General features: G+C 43.9%; 1 protein-coding gene across 3 annotated transcripts in view; it reads right to left on the reverse strand.

Moving 5' to 3' along the window:
* LOC142559762 (glycogen debranching enzyme) overlaps positions 1-24,967 on the reverse strand; it is a 152,236-nt gene that overhangs the window by 55,834 nt on the left and 71,435 nt on the right. For all 3 annotated transcript variants that reach the window (XM_075671390.1, XM_075671391.1, XM_075671392.1), the window contains 5 exons: positions 20,512-20,614; positions 15,806-16,031; positions 14,160-14,271; positions 12,605-12,740; positions 5,389-5,501 (listed from right to left, as the gene is read on the reverse strand). In XM_075671390.1, coding sequence (XP_075527505.1) covers positions 5,389-5,501; positions 12,605-12,740; positions 14,160-14,271; positions 15,806-16,031; positions 20,512-20,614 — 690 coding nt within the window. The remainder of the gene's footprint in view (positions 1-5,388; positions 5,502-12,604; positions 12,741-14,159; positions 14,272-15,805; positions 16,032-20,511; positions 20,615-24,967) is intronic.

The raw sequence follows: 24,967 nt of genomic DNA on the forward strand, positions 1-24,967 counted from the left end.
GAACTTTGCAATGCTCTCCTGCACAATTACAATTTTAAATATGTCTTGACAAGCAAGATGAATAAAGATCCAATTGAACGTTTCTTTGGTAAGGTAAGATTGGCTGGAAGCCAGAATGACCACCCGTCAATGCCTACTTTCTTGCAGCTGTACCAGACATTATACATTTACACCCTCCTCAAGCCTCCTAAATTTGGCAACTGCAGAGTAGTTGAGGGAGAGAAGCTGCTACTAGACATATCCGATTTCAGGGCCCTTATGTCACAATGTCACAACCCGAACAATGTCACATCAGCAAATGACTTCATAGATGCGGTGAAGCAGAAACTCGACAGCCTTATCTGCGTAGAGGACTGGGAATGTGATGATGTCCTTTAAGAGCCAATTCGACAGTAGCGAGCGGTGCCACTGTGTGCAACCAGTGCCCTCGGCGCCGGACATGTCCAACGTGTTTACGAAGAGACCAAAACCCCAAGCACTTCAGCTGCTGCCACGCTGCTGCGCTACAGAACTTAGATGCGAAATCGCTGTGCTTCTTCGCCCGTTCCCACAGCCTGACACAGGCAACAAGCGACACCGTGTCTTGGGAAATGGGCTTTAAGTGCTTCGCGATCTGCATGACATCATTAACTGCTGTACAGCAGATACTTTCATATCAGTAAAGCATTAGGCCTGACACACGCATGATTTTATTACATGTAAAGCATTTTCTTAGCGCTTTCAGTTGTACTCACGCTACTGAACTCGAAAATCGAGCATGGGCAGTGGAATCTCAAGGCACCAGCCCACTGATCTGAGCCCGCTGGTCGCGGCGCCATCTGTCGTCTCGCAGCAGAACTACAGGGTGCGCCCCGCCGCGGCCGAACATACTATGGATGCGCCGGCGGGCGCAGTGTCAACACCTCAGTATATTCATACACCGTGGTTTTATGTCAAGACGGGCTGAAAACATATCGCCTGATTCTGTCACTTTCGAGTAAGCAGATGAAAAAAATAATAAAGCGACTTAATCCAATTTGAATACTAAGGAGTAGTGTTTATTCAAAAAGAGAATAGAAGAAAGGGGTTAGTAAAATGCACAGCAAAAAAAGTGTCTTCGAAAAAAACTGCAAATGAAGTTGGACATTCACAAATATGAATAAAAAGGAGACGCACATAGAAGCAAATATATTCGAATATGAGCTATTTCTATCAACTGATAGCAAGCTCAGTGGTATGCAGCCCAAACTCTGTCACAATTGAGATTCTCTCTCAACCACTCGTAAGTCAACCTCATCTGTCCTGACATACTCTCAGCCCAAGCATGACGCCTGAGTGTTGTGTTTCGCTGCTTTAACGAGTTTATTTTGGTTTGGATGAGGGACACCTGCATCTCGGCATCAGCCAAAACTTTGTTTTTTGAGCTCAAGTTCCTTCAAAATGGCGGCAGCAAGCTTCCTTTCCCGTTTATTCCTCAATGCGTACATCATTTCTGTTCTTGTCCTCCTCCTGCCACTCGTTCGCCCCAAGGACCAGTTGAAGCATCTTGGTCAGTTGCACAGTCCACGGCCGGTTTTTAGAACTCCCTAGGGGTCGCGAAAACGTTCGAAAAATCGGCCAGTTGGAAAAAAATTAATGCGTGTCATTTACTGCCCTTAGGGGCTCAAACCGCCACAGGCACGTTCGAAAACGCTCTGAAGGCCTGTCGGTACACATATTAGACATATCGGCGCTCGTACTGTGACAGGAAATACCGGGTGCACGTGCGTACAATTAAGGAATACATAGTGTTTTCCGTGGCAATAGCCCCTTCCCACGCTTGTTATGCTTCACTGCAATACTTTTGCGTATGCTTCACCATGTAACATTTCTGTACAGAGGCGAAGCTGACTTTCGGGAACCGACATTATGCAACGCACCGTGTTTTCTAAGTTTCTAAGCCAATCGCGAGGACCACAAAAGCGGCGTCCGTGCCATTGCTGACAGCAGCTAATTCTTTTAATAAAAAACTCGGCACCCAACGGCAAGAAGCTTCATAGCGAACGTCGAAGCAGCTAGGCCTAGCGCTGCCGCAGTGGTGGCAACGGCTGCCAGCGGATCTGCGTGCGAGAGTGCCGGTTCGAGGTGGCGAATTAATCAAAACGGCAGCGGTGGTGCCTTTGATTATTGCCGTTTCGGACCTGCGGTCACGGCAAAACGTCCGGAAAATCGCACGGCGAAGGGTTCTTGCGTCCGAAATTTCACACGTTCTGATACGTTGACTCTATGGGCTACGTGGCGGTGCCGCGAAGCCGTCCAAATTATCGGGAATCCGCAGAGTCGGTCGTTGAGTGCACACTGGCAACTCCTCCAGCCGACGACACGGCGTCAAAGTAGATTCTTCACGATTCCTCTCTGTTACTCGAGCCAGCAATAACGCGACTTTCGTTCCCTTTAAAAAAAGATACACCCAATTTTCCTTGATATAAGCACAGATTCCCTTAGTTCTTTCCGAGTATTTCCAAACTATTCAAAATCCCCGAGAATTCCCGGTTTTCCCGATTGGTAGACACCCTGGGATTGTGGATGCATGGGCCAGCATACCAGAGGACCTTGTGCATTGTGCATTCAAGAAGTGCAGCATCTCGAACGGGCTCGATGGCCCAGAGCATGAGTACCTCTGGGAAGATATGTCCGACAAGGAACTATCCGAAGAGATCGCAGCTGAGGAAGACAGTGGTTGAAGTGCGGAGTGCAATTTAAATTAATTTTTTCCTCGAGTTTTCCTAACTCATATTATAAGCGGTTAAAACTTTTTTTTTCCATTACGCGTCCCAAAAATTTCACCTTATACTATATGCGGGTTCATATTATATGCGGATTTTTAGGGTAAGACACACAGCTGTAAAAGAGGCAGCCCCCGCTTTTCACAAGATTTGGAGAAAAAGTTAGTATATAAGATGCACCTGTGTAAAAGATGCACCTACGCTTACTCACTTGCCACAAAAACATTTAGTAATTGTGTGGAACATCTCGAAGAACTTAAGTCTCTGTAGGCACACTTGCGAAGTGCCAAATTCGCGGGGGAAAATTTAACGACTACGCAATAAGAAACATCCCATATAAACAAGAGAGAAACATTCTATGCACTCAAACCCTTCAAAGTCTTCGTCTTCCAACGCGCTGACAAAAAGTTCAGCAAGTTCTGGTGGTAGCATCACTGGGGCATCCCCTTCGGCTTCCGAATCGCTGTTGTCACTGCTTCCGTAGTGCTCGGGCACTGATGAAGCCAGTAGGCCTCCTCTGCAGAACCCTGCAGTGACTATAGCTACCAACACACCACTCCAGGCATCGCAGACCCACTTTGCAACTTCGGTGAATGAAATGCACCGCATGAGCCCTATTGCTGTATAGCTGCGATCCCCTTCAGTCATCCATGCCTACCACACGTGCTACAAAAGAGCGTTACAGCTGTGGTTCACCACAAAGTTGGGAGGCTGCAGAATTTTTGTTGTCCTGCTTGGCTGTAGCAGTGCAGCCGTTCGCTTTGATGTGCTTGAGCGTCAGTTCAGTAACAACATTGTAAATGGCGACTGGTTGGAACCTGCCAAACCAGGTGGAACAATGTGACAAATGCATGGAGGTACTAGAGGTACAAATGGGTTGATGACGATGATGTTGCCACACCCATTGCAATGAGCTGGCACTCTACCTTTGGCAGGTTGACGGTTCAGTATTGTATTTAGGACGCATCATTCATAATGGGCCATTGTAAAGGTTGAAGAAAAGCCTAATCAACATCAATTCAGAATTTGCCAAAAATAAAAGAAAACAATACCATATTTTCACGATTATACTGCACCACCGCTTGTAGCTTGCAGTTATATTACCGCCCAAATATCTAAAAAAAAATAACTTAGTGCCAATTCTACTGTGCACATCAAATAACGAAACCTTAGTCGACGCATAGAGTGTAGAAATGATTTTATAGAACATACAAAAGCACACATACACACACACAGCTGAACCTTAGCGGCTAGTCACTATCGTAGTGCAACAACACCTTTTCACTGTCTACCGACCACAGAATGTCATCTTCAGTTCCGTTTAACGCATTAGAAATGCCACACTTTTCGAAGGCTCACGCTACCACCATCTGTGGGAGGGCATTCCATGCACCATAGAACTACCTTGCGGTGTTTCAGAGCGTAAATTTCTTCAGACGACCCATTTGATGGCAGTGTGGCTAGCTACCTTGCATAGAGCTCTTTTTTTTTTTTAGGTAAGAATCGGCTTCATTTTTTATTTTGAGTAGAATTAGTTAAGACTGTAATGCTCATGCAGATTTAATTGCACCTTTTATTTTAAAAAAGTGCACGTTATAAATGTGCAAATACGGTATATAAGACACACCTTTGTATAAGACGCATTACCAAAAATTTAGGAAAAAAGCTGCATCTTATGCACCGGAATATAAGGTACAAAGCCGTTCGCCAACCTTCTCTCTCTCATTCGAGGCAACATTTTTGCCCAGCACCCACCTTGGCATTATAGCATAGTTTCAATTGTGTGGTTTGTCACTTCCATTCTTCTAAAGGCTGACGTCCTGCATGGCATGTTGTTTGCAAACAAAAATGTGATGTGTGCCAAACAACCACCCTGCAGCCGACACGAGAACACCATACAAAAGAAATGTGATTGGCAAGGTGCTCCATATTGGGTGGATGTTGCAAGGAACTGATTTTTTCTGTTCAGCGCAATGATCAATAAGGAACCTAGCTTCACTTGACAGGACTGCACTCTCCAATGTCATTGGTGCAAGCGTGCATAGCATGTGGAGTCCTGAGAAGACAACATAGGCTACAGCTACCAGCAAAGTGTTAGAGACTGAAGCAAAAAATGCTTTGAATTGAAAAAAAGAGGCAGCTCATACAGTATACATGAAGTGTGTACAAAGGCACACCTACAATATAATGAACTTGCTAAATCTCTATGTTTGACGAAATTAACAGCACAAATGGAGACAAGACAGTAATCTGAAGACTGTGCTAACTACACTAACACCAAGTTGCTCTGAAAATTTTTCTTGATTTTTGGAACAACAGTTTCTTCGATTCAAGAGGGTCACACAAGCCATGAGTTTGTGTGGCCTGTTAACAGGTTAAGCTATGCAGCTGCACAAGTTGGTTCGTAGTTGGGAATAACAACAGCATGAGGGACAGGAGAGGTAACAGTACTCTCATCGTCATCTTGTCCATTGCCAGGTTTATTGGACCTGACACAGTGGATCCCAATCCAAGCAGTGCATCATCAACCAACTTGCCCAAGATGCACAATTACTAGCTGTGTGAGTAGCTAAGACCATCTCGCCACTACAACCACTGGCAACAATGTGTGAGAAGGCAGAATTCTGAAGGTGTATTGCCATACCATGCTCAGTCTTCTCAACTGCATTGTATGGGTAGTAGCCGTCCTTGTACATCTGATCAAGCCACCGCAAGGCAGATTTGCAGAGACCTACAAGCTCCACTGCAGACCCGTCTCTGCAGAAAGGTAGATCATGCTGATATGTAATAAGCAAATCCACAAAGCCATGTAGAAGGAGCATCATTGATTCTCTTGACTGAGCTCCTCGGAGACAAACCTTGCACAACAGTATGCAGCTGTTCACCCACATAAAAGTTCTCAACCAGCTAAAATTCTGAAACAATACCTGTGGTGCTATAACACTTAAACCTTGATATAACAAAGTCAGCCAAATCGGCACTTTCTTATATCAAAACTTCATTATATTGAAATCGGACCTTTTATGCAAACAATTACAGTCGCTGCCACCTTTTTCTTGCACAAAGGGGCTATAAAATTTTCGAATTACCGCAGAATTGAAAAAAGAAACTAATTTCAGTTAGAAAAAACAGTCAGTCTAATCACTCCATACAGATGGTTAAACAGCAAAGCTGAAACGTGCGGCCCTGGTGTTTATCACTGGGTAAATCCCGGTGGTTCATTAAATTATTTTTCAATTATTGGTTACATAGTTGTGTTTTGTAATTAATGAATTAATTAATTTCAGGTGTCCAGTGAAAGTTCAGGTGTTCAGTGAAAACTGAAAAAGTTGCCCATTCCTGCAGCCTCTTTTCCTTTTCACCTTCCTATTAGCAATAATTTACTTTGTTTAAACTTCAATATAACAAAGACAATATTTGCTTCGTTACATCAAAATTTGATCTTTTATGCAAATAAGCAGTCACTGCCAAATTTTTCTTACACAAAAGGGGCTGGAACATTTTTTTGAGTAATCAGGCAATCAGAAAAAGCAAGCACGAATGAGAAAAAAAATCATTTTGTTGAATTTGAGAGTTATCGAGAAAATATAGTTTCCTGAGCAGTACGAAGTGAAGCCAGCCCCACTTTCACACCCACTCTGCCCCAGCAGCTGATAGTGTCACCTGCAGTAGGATAGGACAACACCATCATGAAAAGCACTGGCAGCAAGGAACGAATGCTTTGTCTCCCTTCAACGAGTCTCCAAAACTCGAGATTGCACAACCTTCAGCACTAAACATGGTGCCACGCCATCCCAGCTCACCCAGTCTTTGCTCATGTTGGCAGATTGCCTCTAAAACAGGGCACACGGGCTGCATATGCACTCAGCCACGCACAGCCGCAGCTGCGCTAGAAGAGGAGACATGTGCCAACTTGCCCTCACCCTCCCGCCCTGCTTGACTGCATTACCGTGAGCTTGTTCCCCTCCCCCTTTTTTCCTTGCTTACAAAGGTAGAAAGCACTCATCAAGCCACCATACTTCTCGATTAACCCTCACAGGCTTTCACCAGCACCTAAAGCATACAGAACGCATGGTGTAATAGGATCTTATTGCACTTGGACTTTAAATGGAACATGACGCTACTCCACTTTGGCAGTCACTCTTGGTTCCAAGGCCAGCGCACAATTTGAGAGTTACATTTGCAAGCAGCCACATGTAATTCAACCATTTGACCACGTGCATTTGCCGCGGAAGTTCACATCTATTGTCTCGATATTCCTTCGCAGTGGCAGTAAAATTTGTTACATTGAAATCCTTTAAAAACACACTTCGTTGTATGAGCTCCAAAATACATGGTTCTCTATAGACAAGTCAAATACTTCTTTATATTTAGAATTTCATTATATTTCAGTCCATTATATCGAGATTTAACTGTATTTAGTACTATTTCACTGTATGTAAAGCACTGACATACACAGAAAATGTGTAACTGAAGCATTGAATTTTATCATAACATTATTCCATAAAAACTAACAAACTTAAAATATATTCTGCACACTATTCAATACAGACAGAATACCACAGCAAATTATATCACCTGGGAATTGTAAAGCTGCACTTTTAAGTCTCTCATAATCTTGCCATGTTTTCTTTCATGTTTGCGTACAGCACCGACAAACCAGACAGAACCAAAAGGAAAGACACCCCACGGGTGCTGACTAATAATTAAAAGTTTAATGTAAACATATCACAGAAAAAGAAAAATTTACCCCTGATTACAATACTCCCTGATGCGAAACTTGAGCGCAGCTCTCTACGTGCTTTTATTTTGCAGTATACTGGCTGGCACGGATGGTCTGTCTTATGTGGCACGTTGCAAACGGAGCAAAGTGTGGCACGACAGAGTCGCTAGTCTGGAGATCGAAGAGAGCCAGTGTGCGGGTGACAGGTGGGCGCGATTCACAGTAGCCGCTGCCGGCAGACCTCCCAGACGACACATGCTACTCTGGTGCCGTCTCAGAGCTGTCCTCACTGCGCTATGCTTTATTTTTCTCACCCTTTCACCATACCCTCCCTCCTCCGCTTTACTCCTCATGCTTTTCATCCCCCGCTGCACTCCAAGTTCACTTTCTTCTCTTGCTGTGCTCATTTGCTCGGTTACGCCAACACTCACTGCAGGAATGGCCGCCTAAAAGCTGTGCTCTAAGAATCCTGCATGGACATATTATTAACACTGGACATGCCAGGAGAAAAAAAATAAACACTCTACTACAATATAGTGTGGCAGCTAAAACTTAAAATTATATTCTGGGGTTTTACGTGCCGATACCACGATATGATTATGAGGCACACCTTAGTGGGAGACTCATCGTTAAATTTAAACACCTGTTCTTTAATGTGAACCCAATGCACAATTAATGGTGTTTTTGCATTTTGCTCCCATCGAAATGCAGCCTCCACAGATGGTATTTGATCCTGCGCCTTCGGCCTTAGCAGCACAACTCCAAAGCCACTATGCCAACACAGCAGGTTATAGCGTGGAAGCACATTGACTCAAGCTTCAGAAAAGCTGAAACACATCAACTCAAGAAAAGTGATTATGTGTTTAACTTCATACCGGGCCTATATAAATAGATCAATTTGATCGACAGTTTTTAAACATGTTGTTAAACATTTCTTTTGGAATATTTCTACTAGCACCAATGCATACAGGCTGAAATGATGACCGAACTTTAACTATTCTGCAAATTTGATGGTTATGGGCAGATTGGGGAGTCTGGAAAAACAAAACTTCAGTTAAAGGAATCATCAAAATAAGCCTCCAATACTCCTAGCATTTCTTCAATAGAACGACACAATGTTAGTGCTTTGTTCAATTCAGTAAATTAATTCTTAAGTTACAGCGGCAGTGAACACACAGAAGCTCTTGTCGGGCTGACTAGTTTTCCAATCCAACATCTCGGCTGTTCCAACCCTTTCAGGGTCGACTTATTATGCCATATGCGACCACCCAGGCTCGATTTTTTTTTTTTTATTACAGATTCCAATTCTTCCTAGGGACCTATTTCGAAAAAAATTTACCATAATTTTTCTAGGGTGACTGTAAAGTGAGAAAGAAATATCTTGCGTTGGTATATATGTACTCTTCATTCATGAATAACAACAATAAAAAAAAAAGGAAATAAACTTGTAAGAATTAAAAATTTGATGCATTGTTATACACATAGTTCAAGGCTTTGAAAATGCGCACACGAGACTATTTCGCAAAACTCAAATGTTCCTGCTCTTACATTAATATGTACGTCCACAGCGTAATCGAACTGTGTAGGTGTGCGCACTCAAGAAAACTGTGCAGTTGTGTGCCCATCAAAAAAGCAGAACATGTGACATACTTCCGCTAATCTTCATGTTATCGCCAACCAGAGGCAATTAGTTCTCGCGAGTCTCAAAAAAAGAAACAGGAACAGAAACGCACGCACGGTGGCATCCTTCCTATGCACATCCCTGTGAGCACTAAATGAGCGAGAAACAAGCGGTCGCCCTTTGAGCGATTAGTGATGAGATAGCCATATTTTGGCATAGGCTCTAGAAATAGCAGGGGAGAGTTATTAGTAGTGTTTGCTGAACAAAATAATATGCGCATAATGAATACCTTCTTCCGCAAGCGGGATAGCCGAAAGTGGGCATGGAGGAGCCCGAATGGCGAGACTAGAAATGAAATAGACCGCTAACCCTGTGCTAACCCTGGCATCATACAAGATGTGGACATGCTCGGCAAGGTGCGCTGCAGTGACCATAGGATGACAAGAACTCGAATTAGCCTAGACTTAAGGAGGGAACGGAAGAAACTGGTACATAAGAAGCCAATCAATGAGTTAGCGGTAAGAGGGAAAACAGAGGAATTCTGGATCAAGCTACAGCACAGGTATTCGGCTTTAACTCAGGAAGAGGACCTTAGTGTTGAAGCAATGAACGACAATCTTATGGGCATCATACCTTAGTAACTTGATTCGCTGATGATATTTCCTTGCTTAGTAACTCAGGGGACAAATTGCAATGCATGCTCATTGACCTGGAGAGGCAAAGCAGACAGGTGGGTCTAAAAATTAATCTGCAGAAAACTGAAGTAATGTTTAACAGTCTTGGAAGAGAACAGCAGTTTACGATAGGTAGCGAAGCACTGGAAGTGGTAAGGGAATACATCTACTTAGGGCAGGTAGTGACCGTGGATCCGGATCATGAGACTGAAATAATCAGAAGAATAAGAATGGGCTGGGGTGCGTTTGGCAGGCATTCTCAGATCATGAACAGCAGGTTGCCATTATCCCTCAAGAGAAAAGTATATAATAGCTGTGTCTTACCAGTACTCACGTATGGGCCAGAAACCTGGAGGCTTACGAAAAGGATTCTACTTAAATTGACGAAGACACAACAAGCTATGGAAAGAAGAATGATGGGTTAATGTTAAGGGATAAGAAAAGAGCAGATTGGGTGAGGGAACAAACGTGAGTTAATGACGTCTTAGTTGAAATCAAGAAAAAGAAATGGGCATGGGTAGCACATGTAATGAGGAGGGAAGATAACCGATGGTCATTAAGGGTTACGGACTGGATTCCAAGGGAAGGGAAGCGTAGCAGGGGGCGGCAGAAAGTTAGGTGGGCGGATGAGATTAAGAAGTTTGCAGGGACAATATAGCCACAATTAGTACATGACAGGGGTAGTTGGAGAAGTATGGGAGAGGCCTTTGCCCTGCTGTGGGCGTAACCAGGCTGATGATGATGATGAGCCATCAGTTTTGCAAGCGCAAGAAGCCGAAACTGCCCGCAGAACAAAACCCAAACCGCCACCCGGCCGCGCGCGCACCAATGCACAAGTGGTAGTATATAGATGCACTGGAGCAAACTAGCTCTAAAACAAACCATGCAACGAAAACCGAGAGAGGGAGGTGCGCGAAAAAAATTCCCTGTATACCCACATAGTGGCAGCACATGCCAGGAAAAAAAAAATTAGGAAATTGGTGAGCTTTTTCAAGGTACAGACAGCGGCATAAATATATGGCATCGACCATTTTGGACTTGTTTGCAGCACCGTATATCTACGTCACTGACCCGCAAAGGGTTAACAATGTCTCGAACAATGGTAGATGCACATGAGTGTGTTATTTTGATAACTGTGTACAACTAATATCAAGTGCAATAATATTTTTCCTACTGTGAGTCTATTTCATCCATCAGTGCTTCATCAGCGCATGTGCAAGTTATTACGAACAATCCTTCCCATGTGGAATTTTCGTTCACACAAGAGCAAGCAGTCAATTTCAGACCGACCTTCAACTGAAGCTTGACTAGCAGTCTAATGGCTTATATTTTGAACGCTCCTTGAGCAAGTGCCATTATTAATTACTGTACAATATTGTACAACACTCCACACGACTGTACAGTGCTGCACAGGAAGTGAACCAAGGACTTGGAGGCGCCAGTTGAACAAGCACTAAAACAGCTTGCTTGCATAGAAAAGCTGATAAAGCACGATAATCAAGGATGAGGAGGCTTCTGTATGCTCCGTGACCTGACAACTATTGCTTTATTAACACAAAGAAAGCAGTAAAAAGCAAACTAGGTGCCTGCTGCCATTCGTAAAAACAAATGTTCCCTGTACAACAGACTGAGCATCATTATGGCTAGTATTGATGCCAACAAATTTTACATAATATTTTTTCGTGGTCTGACTCCCAAAAGTTGAAAACTAAGAGCCAGGTGAATATTTTGTATATTTAAGATTTCTTTTACTTTCAGCAGTTGCACTAAAAGTAACAAATTACTACTTTCATTTCTGTTCCTTGAAGTACTTCTTTGAAGTTTCACTTACGAATTCTCAAAAACTGCCTGAGCAATTACTACTGCTTTAGATCCATTCAACACACCAGTGATCAGGCTATAATGTTATGCATCACGGCATAGCCTGTGACTACTGTGTCTCGAGTTAAACCATAGAAGGACCACAAATGATACCATCTTTAGCAGAAAAGAAAGAGTTAACGGGTTATGCAGGATTGAAAGGTCGAGTTTTAAACCAACATGCTAACTTTAACTAAATTTGGCTTGAGGCTTTGTTTAGCACATATGTTATTTTTTTCTTGGCCTATCCAGTATTGTTGGTTTGCAATGGGCGAGTTTTTGTTTTTCTGTGCAACACATTTGCATGAAACTTTTCGTCACGAGTCAGTGCTTGTGCACTGTCCTTCTCTCCCTTGTGCTTATCCACTTTGTCTGCGCTGTAAGTAAACGTGCAGTTGCACCAACTTGCCCAGCTTGCTACAATTCATGATATTCTTCAACAAATTTGACACTCATGAGCACTGCTTTTTCTGAATTTAGTGGCAGTGACGCCTCTATTTATTTATTTTTTTCTTCCTCATGGAACAATTTTCTAGAAGTGAATATCGCACTGTTGTGTTACATCTTTACTTCTTTGGTTGTTAATAGTATTCATTTAGTATGCTTTGTACCGTTTCACTTGGAATTTGTAATGCCTGCAATATCTAAGAAATAAAATTAAAGTTTGCTTCTGTTGTATTAAGCCTCTGCTGGACTAGGTTTAACAAGACGTGAATGCTCCTGCAATTCAACATAATTTATGCACCAGCTATAAGAAATTCCATGGCATTGTTTAATGGGACTTGATTTGTGGCATTACTTGATACCCTGATATCCTGAGACCTGATGTCCATGATTTGTGGCATTACTTTTCTTGACAGGGCTACAATGCTACCAAAATGTGTACATCATCAAAACGGCCTCATATAATGATGAACAGCACCTTCTCACTGGTACTGTTCTGCAACAAAGACTAGCATCACAAGCACTTCCAAATTAGTACCTGGGTGTGGCAGGATGCCCCTTGTTACCAGCTTTCTCAGAACTCCCCATCTTGTCCATCCATGTTCCACAATTCCAAGGATTGCCACCGTACACAAAGCCATTCTTGACATCTATTCCAGCCGTAACGTTGAAGCCTACAGGGTAAGAACACAGTAACTAAATAGACAAGCTGAGCATCAACAATGCAAGCAACATGTGTGCAATCTTGGCAAATTAGCAGAAGAGCAGACTTGCAGAGCACATAAAGAAGTGACAGCAGTATGGTACCTAACAACCCGAAAGTTGCTAGTTGTACGCAAGACGATGAGCAAAATGAGAACAATGTAAAAGCGAGAGCCAATATTTCGATAAGTGGACTTGTCTTTTTCAAGGACTTGTCTTTTTGCCTTGATTAAGTCAAGTCCACTTATCAAAACGTTGGCTCCCGCTTTTACCTTGTTCTTGCTTTGCTCATCGTCTTGAATTTCCATCGTCTGCCTTCCCCATGTTTTCCCTAGTTGCACACAAGTACATTACAATCAATCCTCAGTAAGGAGGCCCAGTCCCAGGTGCTGTGTGAGTGCACATCAAGAAAAATATGCAAGAGCATGACCTGACATGTTCAAGGAAAAAGAGTGATAAAACCGGCACTATTCTGCGTAACACCGCAGGAATGTGACAGCAGTGCTAAGCTGCCCCTCCGTGAAACAATGGGAAGCATAGCAACACAAGCAGGCCAAACCGACTGCTCAAGTCGACTGAAAGTCAGCCTGTAGATCAGTGGGAACTACAGAACCTGTAGTTCCCACTGATCCTATAGTGTTTAAACCATAGCTCTCTAATCATATCAGCTGTGATATTGCCCAATGGTTATATATTTAAAAAGCCAGCACAATGACTATACAAGAGCTCAGAAGTGTGCCTACTACCACGTTGCCTATATGGATTTGAAGACAGAGCACGAAGCACTAAACCTTCAAAAAAGTTCTTTCCTAAACACATTCTCAGTAGTTAGGATAAAGCTACTCATGTAAACGCAGTAAACAGAAAAGTGCTGCAGTGGACAAGTAAATGAAGGCTAATGGCATTCCCAGTAAGCACTTTTGGCAGCCAGTTCTTGTTCAGTGCTTGCATTCCAGTCAGCTAGTGAATTGCCATAAATAAATTACAAACACATGGCAGTCACAGAACACCACAAGTGCAGTGCAGTATCATCACATTCAGTCACTCTGCCATTGTACATTTCTGCTTTAGTCATAACACTAAAGTAGTACAGCAGACTTCCATTGATTCCATACTGTTTAACTCGATCACGAAAGAACGTCCCAGCCGGCGTCCATGCATTTCTATTGGGCAAAATGTTTGACCCGTTGGACAATTCGATCAGTTTCGTTGGTCCCATCAAGGTCGAATTAATGGATGTCGACTGTACCAACAAACTTAATTCTCCAGTGCCAAGAAAATTGGCTAGCAGGTGCCTAGTTTTCAAAATGGAGTTTTACTGGTGTAGTTGAAGACTTTTTTTTTTAATTACTTCAGCACTGGACTCGTGTTTAAGCTTATACTGCGCTCACCTTCATCATTCATCTGGCTGTCAATCTGGTAACCGGCATTCCTCTCTCGGAATGCAATGCCTGCAAAATGACGCTGCAGGGCCTCCTGTATCACTTCTTCAAGGGGCATCTCCTGTGTAAGGAAATGGCTAATTTGACAGCCGCACAACTTAAATGGTATTACCAATGCCAAATCCTTGCACAACCATGCAAGACAAAGAATAATTTGTGCGTTTCCTTCAAATATGTCGAAAGTAATTAGAATATGTAAGAATTGCACATAGCCGCCTAAGGCATGTACACTACAACTTGCAATTGCTTTTCAATGCTCCCTGCCCTTTCCTTTCTCCCTTCTATCTCTCTCTAGAAACTAGAAACTGTTTTCTTCAATATGCTACAAGAGGCATATTTTTTGGGAAAGTTACCAAGCATGCTTAAAGTGCACTCAGGTCATCATGGAATGGCGCCCAGACTGTTGCAGTATTTGTCCAATGTGTTTTCAGCACGCTGAAAATGCATCAAATTTGATGCACCAACATAAAAAGTGTGTTACTAGCTCCAATGTAGCAGGTAAATGAACACAGCTCACTATGGTCCCATGTCAGAGCTCAGAGTTAGGGAGAAAAGCAGGCAACTGTTCCTACCACAGCCTCAGTGTAGTTAGCAGTACATTATGGCTAGGTAGCTTTTATAAGCAAATACAGTGAAATCCCGATAATTCAATATCTCCCAATTCTAATTGATGGATAATATGAACTACTCTGTTGGTCCCGTGCACCACTTTTTGTACATACCCGAGCCGAAGGCAAAGGTTCTATACGTCTCTGGCTACCGTGATGTTGTGTGCCAAGGCTGAACCACAGTAAGCAGAGCGATGCGTCTTTCCCCGTCCAGCTTAAAAGGAGCAGGAATAAAGAAGCCCCCAGCTCGTGCTTGATGGTCATGCTATGGCACTCACCTAAGCCCCTCCTAACATGTGCTTGATCACATTACCACACGCTCATCTCCAAGATTGGGCACACAGGAGGATGGCATGCATCAAACCACCATCCTTATATCCCGCGCACCCACAGAAAACGGTGCACTCTTATTGCACTTAGACTTTATATGGAACCTAGGTGGCACGTGGTCGCATGCTGATGGAAGAAAGATAAGTCTTTGTCAATGCAAGCCCAGTGATGGTTTTGGTCTTGAGTGCTGTACCGTACAAATAAACTATATTTAAAGGGGCCCTCCTCAGTTCGAACTACGTTTTATTTGAGTAAATTTCCAGTCCCCTTGGAGTTCGAATGAATGAGATTTTACTGTATAATTGTGGATTTAGTATAGAGAGATTAGCAAGTCAAACATCAACATCAATTTAACAAAGCTTTTTACTAGCCTAAAGTACTCAATTTAATGAAGTAATCATGCACTGCAGTTTCAATTCAACCCCGCCTTTGTTCATCACACATAACAGATGACGCTTTAGCAGCATCTGGGAGAACAACATGTGTGGAAGCAGCGGCAAAACAAATTGTTGTACCTGTGTCCCTTCCTTCTTGGTTCTATTGCCTTTGGAGAGGTTGCTTTTTTAATGAAATCAAATGCCAAATGGGACTGTCCCCTTTTTCAGTGTTCCACTTGTTTTGAATGCAAGTGCAGTACCTTGGAGGAGACCAACACACCTTGACACCAGGTTCCTGTGGTGGACTGTCATCAGTTGGATAAAGGCGTGCCACTCTGTCCTTGAGGATGAGGTAGCCGTCGGGAGCCTCCTTGGAGTAGTCCTGAATCGCCTGCAGCCACCACCAGATGGCATCACGGCAATTGTATCGTGCATGCGTGCCCTTGTCCAGCAAGTTAGGAATAAGACCGTGCCGGAGGCAGCCCGCAAATGCCAGGATAATGTACCTGCACCATGTGCAGACAGCACAGATGCAGTGCGGGCTGACCACTAGCATTGGGAAGGAGGGCTCTCTGTGAAGCGAATAAATTTTGCAAAATGGGAAGCGAATACATTGGCAAGCTTATATAACTGATGACACCATACAAAAGCTTAAAGAAGTACTCACATGAAATTTTACTATTAATTTTTTTGCATTAAATGAAGGTTGTAGACCTCTAAACCTTAGAAAAGACAGTGACAAGTTTCAGAGTACTGTAAATAATTTAATATAATAGCTTTTTTAAAGCCAGTTTCAGTTTAATTTTCCAAGATCCTGTGTTGCGACGTCAAGACACAGTATGTGGTCATGCGGGAACACGACACTGCGACGTTAGTACACTCGCTCCAGCTTGATTGGTTGCCTCATATGCTGCTACTAGTTGTGAGAGCCAATATAGCAGTACAGCGGACAACTGGGCAAGCTGGAGCAAGACTCAATATGTTACAACGTCCTGCTCCCACTTACTATGTCCTGACGTCACGAAGACACAGTATTTTCCTGGAAAATGAAATCAAATCTTGCACTAGAAAAGCTGTTATATGAAATTATTAACAGTGCTCCAAGGCTTGTCACTATTTTTTCTAGGGTTCTAGGGCCTAAAGGTCTAGGACCTTCATTTACTGACTGAAATGAATAGTTGAAAATATTGTGTCAGTACCCCTTCAAACGGGCAGCCTGACGTTAGACTAAAGAATCTGATCATCAATCAGGCATAATTGGCAGTTGACAATATTTTGTAATTGCCGATAGGCCACATAGAAAACAACTACTTCAAATGGTTCATGACCTCGATTTAGACAAACAGATCCAAACTGACATCTTATTCTTACACTTTGAAAAAGCATCTGATCACGTTTCACACCATAAACTGCTTACCAAACAAAAACCAATTCTTAAAAAAAAATTTTTATTAGCGTGGATCGAAGCATACTTAAACTGCAGGCATCAGTGTGTCACAATTCATGGCATCAACTCACCATCTGCACCAATTCAGTCTAGCATACCACAGGGGTCCATCCTCGGGCTGCTTTTCTTTTTTATTTTTATTAATGACATTGTCCATTACATCCCAACCAAGACAGCTATTTGCCAATGACTGTATGCTTTATCAGGAAGTTAACACCCACAGTGATCAAGTCCTCTTGAATAACTCTTTAATTAGAATTCAGAATTGGTGCTCCACATGGCAAATGAACATTAATGTGGAAGAAACTGCGGCAATGAATGTAACCTGTAAGAAAGACCCTTAAATATTTCAATAAAAACTGGGCAATAATTACTTGTCTTTTGTTTCAGCACATATATGCCTAGGCTTTGTCATTGCATCAAATTTAACATGTGACAAACACACACCATATATTGAAAAATAAGGCTTTCAGAAAACTTTGATACTTAAGAAGGGCGCTAGCTAAATTACAAAGACGGCACCGAATAAAACAACACACGAAGAAGGGGGACACGAGACAGCACGTAGGCGCTGTCTCGTGTCCCCCTTCTTCGTGTGTTGTTTTATTCGGCGCCGTCTTTATAATCATGCTTAACCAACTAGCCCGCCAACACATGCTCAGTCGCTAGCTAAAGCAACCTACGAAATTAAACCCCTTGTGTCTCGTGTACTTGTCCTTGTTTGTAATTGCACTAGTACTTGTACTTGCTCTCGTGTGCTCTCACTATGTTGTACTCGGCATTATTATCGTCTTAGGTGGTATTTACCGCCGCTGCAGTATAATCTGATGCAGTTGTTCTACTTGGTATTCGACGTCATGTTTCTGTACAGTACCTCTATCCTTTTCGGCGCTACTAACTATAGCATATAAGTTGTATTTGCCCTGTTGCTGTAGCATTATGTTACTTTGTTTTCCGCACGTGTAGGGTAGCAAACTGGACTCAGTCTGGTTAACCTCCCTGCCATCCCTCCCTCCCTCCCTCCCTCTCTCCCTCTCTCTCTCTCTCTCTCTCTCTCTCTATATATATATATATATATATATATATATATATATATATATATATATATATATATATATATATATATATATATATATATATATATATAGACACACACACACACACACACACACACACACACACACACACACACTTTGTTTTACTCTATATCTCATTCGGGCTTTTTTTCTGAATGACTGATCATTTTTCCACTGTATTTTGTTAGCTCTACATTTCACATTGTTCCTTTTATACACTTAATTTTTCTTTATTGTTACTTCCAATGTATCACCCACTCATGCCTAAAGTGTGGCATTGGGACTGGCAGTACTTTCCTAAATGAAAAAATAAATAAATAAATAGAGCTTTATTTTTTGAGTTATGATGCAGAAATCGAAGAAGCTAATTTCGCGCAACTTTTCTAAAAAATTAAGTAAAGCAAGCTTGCACAAAATTAGAACCAAATGACACAAACAAGAAAATGGACCTCATATTCAAAATAAGCACATATAATTACATATATATATACAAGTGTTTAGTGCCATAACTCGAACAACTATATTTTTTCGTTAATTTTTGGTCTAGAACCAAGCTTCCCTCTTACAGGTAGGTGAAAAGAAGGCACTAAATGAAGTTGGATTCAAGTTTTTTAAGCTGTACTGTGAAATTTTAGAAAACAAGCATGTATACAGCATCCACGTGTTTGTTTTATGACATTTCCCAACATCACCCAAAATTATGATCCTCCACCAATGAGGGCTTTTCCAAGCTCTGCTGAAGTTTGATTTGTTGATCAGGAATAAAACGAAGGTGTTTTTTGTGTTGAGGTATGAAGAAAGGGCTTTACACAGGCTGAGAACGATCTTCAGCCTAAAGTCCTGGAAACGCTACTACAGTTAAACCTTGATATAGAAAGTCGGTAAAATCGGCAATTTGCTTCGTTAATTTCATTCTATTGAAATTCAACCTTTTATGCAAATAAGTACAGTGGCCGATCAATTTTTCTTATACTGGAAGGGGCCGCAAAATTTTCCAAATTATCAGGCAGCCGAATGTAAGCTTATTTCAATGAGAAAACAATTTATTTTGATAAACTTTGGAGTTGGCGACGAATGATAGTTTCATGCCATGTACGTTGACTATGTCTTCATGGCAGTACGAATTAAGCGAACCCAGCCATCCTTTCGCGTGCACTCCGCCCCCGTGGCTATCGTCGGCCACACTGGCACGACGCTATCAGAAAAAGCGCCAGCAGCGGAGCGAATGCTTGGTCTCCCTCTCGCTCTAACGGGTTACCGAAACTCGAGATTACGCAACCTCCAATACCAAATGCACGGTAAGACAACTTACATTGTGCCACGCCGTCTTGGCATGCCTGCTCTTTGCAGACGCGGCAGATTACCTCTAAAGCATGGAGCAAGGCAGCGCATGTGCTCAGCCGCGCTTACAGCCATGCGCAGCCACGGCTGAGACGCACGCCAACTTACTCCGCCTCCTCGCGCATACTTGATCCACGCTTACCGCAAGCTCGCTCCCCTTCTTTCCCTTTGCTCGCGTGGGAAGGCGGCACTTGTGAAGCCACCAACTTTCTTGTCCCACCCTCACACACTTTCACTCGCACCTAAAAAGTACACAGTCCGCGGGGCTCGATAGGATCTTATTGCACTTGGACTTTATCCTGAACACGATGCGGCCTCACTTCGGCCGTCGCTCTTGTCGCACAGTGCACGATTTAAGAGATGCGTTTGCAAGCAGGCGCTTGTAATTCAATTATCTGACCATCTGTGTCGGCGGAAGTTTCCATTTATTGTCTCGGCATTCCTTTGCGGCGGCAGTGAAATTTCGTTATATTGAAATCGTACACAGACACATTTCGTTAAATTGAGGTTCTAAATACATGGTGTTCTATGGACAAGAGGTTACGAAAAGTTAAATACTTCGTTATATAGAGAATTCCACTATATTGAAGTTTGTTATATTGAGGTTTAACTGTATTACATATTATACTTCTTTTATATGCTGGCAGCAACTGTGTAAATGAAAAAGGTGATTCATAAAACCAAGAAAATATAGACAAAGTCTAGACCTTCTCCTCTCAATTTCTCTTGCTCTCAAACTGCTGCAGTAATTCTGCCAGATTTCAGACTTTTCACAGATTTGGGTCCTCCTCCTGTGCGTAAAACTGACAGATGTTGCAGAGTTAATTTTTCCAATTGAAAGCAACGTCAAACACTTCCTTATCAAGTCACCACAACTTGCGACATCAACAAGGTTGAAAGCTGGGCCACTTGTCATAATTATTAAATGTGAAAAACCAACTAAATACACGAAGTACACAAGAAACAAGACAACAGGATGAGGCTGTAATTAAATTCTTCTTGCTTGTGCAAGTTGTCTTTTTCGCCGTTTTGCACCTTAAATCATTGTGACATGTCTTCCGCACATTCCCCGTGCAATAGATTACCTCAGAAGCTGCAGCACCAGCTCAAAAGCATTCGTACCTTGCCTCCTGGAACCTGCCAGTCAGCAAGAAGAGACCCCTGAGAGCAATGAATGTGTCTCGGCCCCAGTTTCTCATATAGCCAGCTGCAAAGTGTGGAAGTCCTGCAGGCACATTAGCAAGACATTACTACAGGGAGGAGGCAAAAATTCAGTGCTACCCTAGTACTAGGTATCAGTGGTTGGATAACCTAGAGCCAAATTTAATTAGTTAATTATTTTTAACTACACTTCCATGTGATGATGTTCACTTATTTTCTTTTTACCAGCATCATAGCTTCTCTGACATCTGACATCTGCTTGGGCAACTGCTTGGGAGGTCACAGAAATCTTCCATAAGGACAATCCACAAAATACATGTTTAATCTCTGGTCTAGGGCTTTACATGTTGCATTAAGGCCATAAGAAAGCTCACCAAGGTACTTTTTTCGTTATCAGCTCATTCAGTACAATTGAGTCACCTTAACGTCAATGCATCGACTAGCTTTACTGTAAACAATGCCGATACACTCACTGACTGATAATTCAGGCACTGATAATTCCCACACGCTCAATCTTTCAGACAGCTTTGCGGCACCACCACTGGTCCCACAGACTTTATATATAAGGACGACCAAAATTTCCAACACCTTACAGCATGCTATTCGAAAATTCAGACTCTGCCTGCCTGACCACATGCTAATTTGACCACTAAATCGGGCAGAAAGAGCAATATTTTTGTTTTGATACATAGCTGGCAACATGGTCGTCAGCGCCCCCCCCCCCCCCCCCCATGCTGCCGATTGCTTTCTCAAAAACGAAACTAGAGAAGTCAAGTCAATTCAGTAGTCACAGGCTGTGCCCAACGCATGCGGCAAGCCAAGTCAGGCTGCTGAGTTTTGAAGGCTCTATTTGCTGTTTGTCATGTGAGCAGAGCAAGTTCTGCAGAGTCCAGCGTTTGCTTACATTTTCAACAGAGACACAGCCCTGGGCAACTATTATGCAATTTTGTCAGGGGCAGCGATTAAGCGAGGGAAGTGCTAGACATTGACTGTTGCAAAGAAACTCATGATCATTGGACTGTTGCAGCACGGTCCACTTCCATTGTGTTACCAGGGGGTAGAGACTTTCGCCTACCTGTAGCGACAGCATGACAATGGTCAAAATGCAGACTGACCAAGTTAGAGGCAAGTGTATGAGAATGTAGAAGTGCATTGACAAGCTTTTTTCGGCCACTTGTGAGATATCATCACTTATTTTCTGGTGAATCCGCTATTCCAGACCCTAACTTATTCTGACTTTTCAGGAGTTCCTGTTGAGTCCAAATTATCAGTTGGTGACTGTATTGTGACAAACATGATATGGACTATGCTGACATTGTGAAAAATGCAGTATAGACTTAGGCAAGCTGCACACAGCACCCAACAAAGCAGCAATCGCCCCACAACAAGGACTCTACCATTGCTCAGGGTCGTGGGCTAGCCGCTTCACACTATGTAATTCTTACAGCCGGGAAGTGTACAGTCTGTTTGCCAGTTAGAGTAGCAACCATACGAAACACAATTAAACAATGCTTTTGGCTCAACTACATGTAAGTGGTGGAACAGCATTTCACCGTTTTGCACAGATCTTGGTGCAAGAAGAAAGATAATTTGGTGCAGCAATAAGCACTTTCGGCACAATGAAAAACATCCATCTATACACAACACATGGTCTCAATCAGAGCTGTGAAGTGAGGCTGTCTATTCCTATTCTAATACATTCTGGAGAGTGAAAATCCCCGTAATTCCACTTCTTTTAACACCTCAGAATGGTGAATGTTGGACCATTCCCACTCCTGGAGTGGCTGAGGTGCTCTATTCCGTTCCTCCAATTACAGTAAATTGAACACTTTCTCTATAGTTGCTTACTATTCGTGTCTTTGCGTGCCTAGTAATTAAAAAACATTTTTTTTAAATCTTGGTGTTACAAGTAATGTGATGCACTATTTCTTTTTTTCTTGCTCAAGGACAGACATGCTTTGTGACCAGTTATCTCTGCATCACATTGTTGCCTGTAATCTCTCCAACATCTGTTTTTAAAACATGCCATTTCTCAATTTGGTTTCAGTAAATATTCCTTTATGTATAGTGAAAATTTTAGCATTAGCATACAAGCAAGGCTTAAAGGGATACTGAAAAAAAATCTGAAAAAATTAGGGATGCATCAAAATTCGACTCAGAAGACGCGACTGTTCTGATACGCAGTGCTTATTTCACATATTTTTCAATGGATAGCTGCATTTTTTTAGGATTGTGAGCGCCCGGCAGCTGCACGCCAATGTGCGCGGGGCTGCACGCCAACTGTCATGACGTCATGTGTACTAGCTTGCAGCAGCAGCTGCAGCAGTAGGCATTGTTGTAACAAAGCACTGAAGTTGTTTCGAAATTGTTTGCGCTTAAGTTTCTGAACACTATACAGAAACAGGGTGGCAATTTGCACGTTGTGTCGACGATTTTCACACGCTGATACAGGCAGTCGACCAATGCGCAATAGCAAGCGTACGCATAGAACGTCTGTGGTGTCTGTTTGTCGTCTGCTCTAGTCCAGCTTTTACTTCCGCCAGCACTGTAGTGCATCTGATGCGGATGCTATATGAAGCTCTCCCATACCGTGTGGGGATGCGCGACTCTCACGCCTCCTCTGAGATCTAGTTTTCCCGCATGGCTCGTCTCCTGCAGGGCGGCTTCGCCCGCCGCATGGCCTGGCGCCCGCGGCGGTTGGAGTGGTACAAGCGCGGTGCGAGAGATGGCGTGAGCGTCGCGCCGCTGCGGGGTTACTCGGGCGTCGGGAGACAAGGCGCTCGGGCTGTTGGGTTCGAGACAGGAAGCGGGACGGTCGTGCCGCACGTGCAGCGATCCTCTTGCCCGGCGGGTCGGCACACGGCGGGGACGTCTCCGGCATGCGCGCCGACCCATGCTTCTGCGAGACCGCCTCGCGTGGCCGCCCTCGAACGCGCCACGATTCGCGTGACCATACACGCGAACGACCAGGCCTTGGGATCCAGCATGGGGCGAACATATTCGCTCGCTTCCGGTCGCGGTGAGTCAGACTTCTAGATTTGTCGCGCGCCCATCGGCATGTTTTGTGGATAGCAACTCGGCTAGCAGGCACTGATCTATGAAAGGTGCAATAAATGCCCTTGTGATTGTTTGCACTAGTGTGTACTGTCGTTCCTTTGTCCCAAGAGCACGGGTGTGAGAGACCCCACATCTGGCTGCCCAACGTGGACGTCTTGGGGCATCGGACGATAGTTTTAACAGTTCTGCTTCGTTCGAGACGTTTGTTTGAACCGAAGCGTAGGCCTAGCGTGAATTTTGATCGCTAGCGTCGGCGGCGTGCTTTCTTGAGCGAGGTGATGGTGGCTGTAGTGTGTTTGAACATGTCAACATGCTAAGCCTTTCCGCAAGTGTTTTTTTTAATGAAATTCGTCAGTACGAGAGCCACGTGGTCTGCATCCTGGCAGAGCGAGGCTGGGCGCCCGCAGAGCAGTGGCAAGCCTGAAGCGAGTGAGTATGGAAGCCTCGTGGGTGGTCCGAATTTCTCATGTAATTAGCTTCTCCTATCTCTTTGACTCTGATGAAGTCGCGGCTCTGGGAGCCGGGTGGCCGCGGGCCACGGGTGCCATTACGGGCTGACTGGTATTGTGACCTGGCACCGGGCGCTCCGACACCGTCTGGGACGGTGGGCGCCGTCAACTCGGATGCTTTGTGCACCGAGCGGAGTAGGACCACCTCACAGAGCTGACGTCTCCTCGCGGCTGCCTGTTTTGCGCTCATTTTGGGTGTTTTTGGATGCCGGTTGTTGTCAGGGTAGCGACGCTTTAGGCCTAAGGCTTTACGAAGCTGCCTGTCGCACGTGAAGGGACACAACCTGGTGGACCGTGGCGTTGAGGTGTTGCAAGTTGCTTCCCTCATTCTAGTTAGCCTCGCACGAATTGAAATTACTCGTTCGACTCAAGAAAGCGAGCTTCGTTCACGTGAACTTAGCATCTGAGTAGCTGCCCGATCTTTGCTAGCCGAGTTGAACATCGTACCACGTGGGTGATGCGCATGCATAATTCCTCTCCCTTGCACTACTTTAGTGTTTGCCGAGTATGTTGAGTTTACGCAGCGTGATTGGAGTCACCCCTGGTTTGCCGTCACCTGCACGTGGTCTGCTGCTGCCCCGGACTACGATCGAGCCACCCCGGGCGATGGTGATGCTGTGGCCAGTTCGGCGCGGCGACTTCGGCGGCCTCCTGCATCCAGCTCACAACCCTCGGTGGCGGACAAAAAAGCCGGCGGTCACCGACAGCTACGGCGGCTCTTCCCAGCAGGGCGCGTCGGCGCGAGCGACGCTTGTTCGTACCGAATACTGCGTCGTCGTCTCCGGAGTCCTGGCCTGGCATCGTGCCGTCGAGTCTGCAAAGCTGCCGCTGTGACCGGCGGACGCCAGCGG

This window comes from Dermacentor variabilis, chromosome 10 (genome assembly GCF_050947875.1).
Source record: "Dermacentor variabilis isolate Ectoservices chromosome 10, ASM5094787v1, whole genome shotgun sequence".
Lineage (NCBI taxonomy): Eukaryota > Metazoa > Arthropoda > Arachnida > Ixodida > Ixodidae > Dermacentor > Dermacentor variabilis.